This window comes from Eimeria tenella, genomic scaffold (genome assembly GCF_000499545.2).
Source record: "Eimeria tenella Houghton genomic scaffold, Eth_scaff833, whole genome shotgun sequence".
NCBI classification, from domain to species: domain Eukaryota; phylum Apicomplexa; class Conoidasida; order Eucoccidiorida; family Eimeriidae; genus Eimeria; species Eimeria tenella.
Window position 1 is genome coordinate 1 of NW_013545946.1, and position 5,030 is coordinate 5,030.

Below are 5,030 nucleotides of genomic sequence, written 5' to 3' on the forward strand. Positions count from 1 at the left end.
CCTTCTAGGGTTTTGACTTGCTGCTGGCATTCATCAGGTTTCAGGGTTTAGGGTTTAGGGTTTAGGATTTAGGGCTTAGGGTTCGGGCCTTTTGCGTGTCTGTTGCTGCTGCTGCTGCTGCTGCAGTGCCTTCTGGGTCTCCTTCCTCGCGCTGCTGTGGCTCACGTCTGTGCTGCAGCAGCGGCAAGCAGCAGAAGCCCACAGCAGGCCCTGTAGAGACGTGCGTCTGCTGCTGCTGCTGCTGCTATGGTTGCTGCTGTTGCTGCGGCTATTTGTGCTACTGCTGGTGTTGCTGTAGTTGCTGCTGCTTCCGCTGCTGTGCACGCAGTCGCTGCTGCAGGTGGAGCTGCCTCTGCTATTTGGTTTGCTGCGTTGCTGTTTGTGTTGCTGCTGCTGCAGGCAGCAGCAGCAGCAGCAGTGCTGCTGCAGCTCGACCCGAAGGCCTGGCAGCAAGTACCCTCCGACGTGGTAGTGAGTTTTGCTGCTGATCTTTGTGTCTTCTGCTGCCGGTGCTTCCTCCCCTCTCCCGCTGCTGCTGCCGCTTACATCTCCAGCAGCAGCAGCAGCAGCAGCAGCAGCAAGCCCATCTCGTGTGTCTGCTGCTGCTGCAGAGTCTCGCGCTGCTGGGCCTCCGCCAGTCTGTCTCTTCGCTGCGGCTGGCAGTTGACCGCACCAGCAGCCGCTACGTGCAGCAGCAGCAGCTGTCGCTGCCCCCCAAGAGCAGTAGCAGCAGCAGCAGCAGCAGCAGCAGCAGCAGCAAAGGGGGCCGCTTGGTGAGCAAGGCAGCAGACGCAGCTCCCACAGCCAGAGACGCATCTCCCGGAGCCCAGCGATTTCGCTAGCTAGCCACTTCAGGAGTAGCTAGCTAGCTAACTAGCTAGCCAGCCTGCAAACTTGCTAGCTAGCTAGCTAGCTAGCTAAGCAGCTAGGTAGCTAGCTAGCTAAGCAGCTAGGTAGCTAGCTAAGCAGCTAGCTAGCTAGCTAGCTAGCCAGCTCATACGAGAGCCCTCTGGCTGGCTAGCCATCTGGCTATCTAGATAGCGGCCTAGCTAGCCAGATAGATAGCTAGCTGCCTAGTTGGCTAGCTAGCTAGCTGCCCAGCTAGCCAGCTAGCTAGCTAGCGAGCCAGCTGCGGTGGCTGCTGTTTGCTTCTGCTGCAGTCGGGGGCCCTAGTCTTCCCAGAGACCCTCGCGGACTTGAGGGGCCTAGACCTTTCGCATTTGCTGCTGCAGCAGCAGCAAGACGAGCTGCCGGTAGGCTGAACCAGCTGCTGCTGTTGCTGCTGCTGCTCTTGCTGTTGCTGCTGCTGTTACCGCTGCTGCTGTTTCTCCTGCTGTTGCTGCCGCAGCTGTCTTTTTTGCACCGCTCTTGGAGTCCCAGTTCTCTGCGGCTTCTTGCTGCATGCTGCTGCCGTTGCTGCTGCTGCTGCTGCGATGCAGATATTTGATGCTCTAGCTTCGCTCGTGCTGCAGCAGCTGCGGCTGCAGAACGCTCTGCTGCGGCTGCTGCCAGTTGTGTCCTCTCCTGCTGCTCGCCAGGCCCAAATCATGGTGAGCTGCCGCTGCTGCTGCTGCCGTTGCTGCTGCTGCTGCTGCTGCTTTTGCTGCTGCTGCTGCTGCAGCATGCGTTCTTTGTGACTGGGTGTGGGCGTGGCTGCAGTGTATGGACAGCTTCAGCAAGCAGCGCAGCAGCTCGGGGGTGTCCGCTGGTCTGTTTGGCAGCCAGTGGCATGCAGCAGCAGCAGCAGAGTCGGCAGCAATGCAGCAGCTGTTGCTGGAGATGGGAGACCCAGACAGAGCAGCAGCAGCTGCTGTTGCTGCTGCAGCCACTGCAGCAGAAGCTCTCACTGGCTGGCTCTGCGTCTTAAGTGCTCTCGGCAAGGGTAAGAAGCAGTAGTAAAGGGCTGCTGCTGCAGCAAAGGCCGCAGCTGCAGCTGCTGCTGCTGTTGCTGCTGCTGCTGAGTGCTGTTGCTATAGCTGTTCAGGAAGTCCATACCAGCTGCTTCGTTCCGCTGCAACGACTGAAGTTGATTGGTGCTGCTGTGGCTGCTGCTGCTTCTGCTGCTGCAGGATTTGGGGTTGTAGGAGCACAGGTTGCTGTGCAGCTCAGCAGGGAACTTGTGAGTAATTGCTGCTGCTGCTGCTGCGGATGCTGCTGGCTCAGCGGCTGCTGCTGTAGCAGCGAGACACCAGTGCAACCACAGCTGCATTGAGCCATCAATTCTGCGCCCTTTGCTGCTGCTGCTGCTCTTACTGCTGCTGCTGCTGCTGCTGCTCTTACTGCTCCTGCTGCTGTTGCTGCTCTTACTGCTGCTGCTGCTGCTGCTGGGTTTCTGCTGCAGGCTCTGTCGTGCCTGCAGCAAGAAGCAGCACAGGGAGACGTTTGCTGCTCTCTCCTTTCGCCGCTGCTGCAGGACGCGAACTTTAGTGAGAATTCATTTTATGTCTCTCTCCTGAAGCTGCTGCTGCTTCTGTTGTTGCTGCTGCTGCTACTGCTCAGCTGCAGCTGATTATTTAGGTGCTGCTGCTGCTGAGGCAGAGGTTGCTGCTGCCGCGTGGGCTGTTGTTTGGGCTACTGCTGCTGCTGCTGCGTTGCATGCTCCCTCCACAGCTGCTGATGCTGCTGCTTAGCATGCTCCCTCCATGGCTTGTGCTGCTGCTGCTGCTGCTGCTACTGCTGTTGCTGTTGCTGCTGCAGCAATGCGAGACTGTCTCTACCGCCTTCGGGTGTACAGGGAGCCGATCCTCTCAGCAGCAAAAGGCTGTTCAGTGCTGGTGCAGCGGCTGCTGGAGGAGACATTTGTGGTTTAAGTATGCAGCTAGCTTTGCTGCTGCTGCTGCTGCTGCTGCAACACTGTCCTCAGCAGCAGCAGCAGCAGTAGCAGCAGCAGTGGATGTGCCAGCAGCTTCAGCAAGCGCGTTTCTCAGGCCGCCGGGCCTCGAGTTTTCCAGCATTCCGTTGCTGCTACTGCCGCTGTGCTGCTGCTGCTGCTGCCGCTGCTGTGCTGCAGCAGCCACAGCCCAATGTATCTTGTCTCCTTTTGCTCTTTTGGCCCTGTGGGGCCCCGCTGCTGCTGCGGCTGCTGCAGCAGCGCAGCAGACTCGTTGGCCCTAAGGAAGATGCGTTTGGAAGCGTTCGTGTTCGTGTTGGCTGCTGCGCTAACTTGCTACAGCAGCTGCTGCTGCTGCTGCTGCCTCCTGCTGCCGCGTGCTGCTGTGGTTTGCTGCTGCTGCTGCTGCGCCGTAGACCTGCAACTAGTGGGGCTGCATTAAGAGTCTCCCCACCTTTAACTGTAGCTAGCTGGGACTCCCTGTGGCTAGTTGTGGCTAGCTGTAGCTAGCTGCTGCTAGGCTGAGTCAGCTGCAGCTAGCTGTGCCTAACTGTGGCTCCCTGTGGCCAGGGCAGCTAGCCGTAGCTAGTTGTGGCTAGCTGTAGCTAGCTGCAGCTAGCTGCAGCTAGCTGTGGCTTGTTGAGCTGCCTGTTGCTAGCTCTAGCTTGCCGTAGCTAGCTGTCGTTCGCTGCGGCTAGCTGTGGCTAGCTGCGGCTAGCTGTGGCTAGCTGTGGCTGGCAGCTGGTAGCGGCGGCTAGCTGTAGTTAGCTGTGGCTAGCTGTGGCTAGCTGTGGCTAGCTGTGGCTAGCTGTGGTTAGTTGTGGCTAGCTGTAGCTAGCTGTAGCTAGCTGCTCGGCGACGCAGCCCAATCTGTCAGCCACATGGCCATGAGCTGCTGCAGCATTCGTTTTGCTGCTGCCGCTCCATTTGTGGCTTTTGCTGCACTCAAAGCTAGGGTTTAGGGTTTGGGGGCCTGCTAGCTAGGGTTTATGTAGGGTTTTGGGTTTGGGGGGCCTGCTAGCTAGGGTTTGTCTAGGGTTTAGGGTTTGGCATTTGCACAGCGGCGCATATTAAGAGCGTTTTGCATGCAGCTGCTGCTGCAGTGGGGTGTACATACAGCTGAGCAGCAGCAAATGCAAATGAAGCATGCAGATGTGTTTAAAGGAAGGATTTATTTATGTTTAAATAATTTTAATATTTATATTTAAGTAATTTTATCTTTCGATTTATCTTTTAATGCATATATTTGCTTCTCCCTTTCCACATCATCCCGTGCATGCAGCAGCCTCGCTGTACAGCTCTGTTAGGGTTTAGGGTTTGGGGTTTAGGGTTTAGCCATGAGGTTTTGGGGTTTAGGCGTTTAGGCTAGGGTTTAGTGTTTAAGTAAGGTATAGGGTCTACGACTTAGGGTTTAGGGTCTACGGCGAAGGGTCTACGGCTTAGGAATTAGGGTTTAACTTTTAGGGTTTAGGATTTAGGGTTTAGGGTCTAGGGTCTAGGGTTTAGGGTTTAGGGCTTAGGGTCTCGGGCTTGTGTAGCTGGATCCTGAATTATCGTTCTTCCCTGTTATTTTTACCTAAAAACCCGAAATAAAAGCTTATAAACTCAAAATAATTGAATTAATTTATTTATTTGCATTTAAAAATATGAATAAAACCATTTAAACCCCAAATGTTCACTTTTCTTAATTTGCTGCTGCTGCTTGAGCTGTGGGGCTCGGGGGCCCCCGGGGGCCCCCAGCCCTTGGGGGCCCCCCCGGAAGCTTGCGCTCAATTTGTTGGTAAATAGAGAATAAATAATGAAAAAAAACAAGAAATAATAAATAAATAATAAATAATAAATAAATAAACTTCTTTTTAAATGCTTAACAGCCTCTGAGGCCGAGAGTGGCTCATAAACCCCCCCCGCCTTTTGCTGCTCTTCATATATCTTAACTTGTTTCCAACCTTCCATGGCTAAGGCCCAAAAGCAGGCCCGGGGGCCCCCCGGGGGGCCCCCCGGGGGCCCCCTGGGGGCCCCCTCGGGGGGCCCCTCTTCCCGGGGGGCCCCCCTGGCTGGCAGGCAGAAGGGAGGCCGCCAACTCGTGAAGAAAAGCAAAGAAGAAAAGAAAAATAAAAGAAATAAAATCAAATTGCTTAAGGGGGACTTCAATGTACCCACTCTTGAGGAGTTCGAGGGGCCCCCACAGGGGCCCCCAGGG

General features: G+C 55.7%; 1 protein-coding gene across 1 annotated transcript; it reads left to right on the plus strand.

Moving 5' to 3' along the window:
- Positions 1–126: 126 nt before the first annotated feature.
- ETH_00022110 (uncharacterized protein) lies at positions 127–2,810 on the plus strand (the record flags this gene model as incomplete). The annotated part of the gene is made up of 9 exons (XM_013380717.1): positions 127–220; positions 400–471; positions 612–773; positions 1,161–1,253; positions 1,440–1,550; positions 1,660–1,882; positions 2,070–2,119; positions 2,342–2,426; positions 2,698–2,810. Coding segments are annotated over 9 exons (1,003 nt in total), but the record flags the coding sequence as incomplete, so codon positions are not given.
- Positions 2,811–5,030: the final 2,220 nt, after the last annotated feature.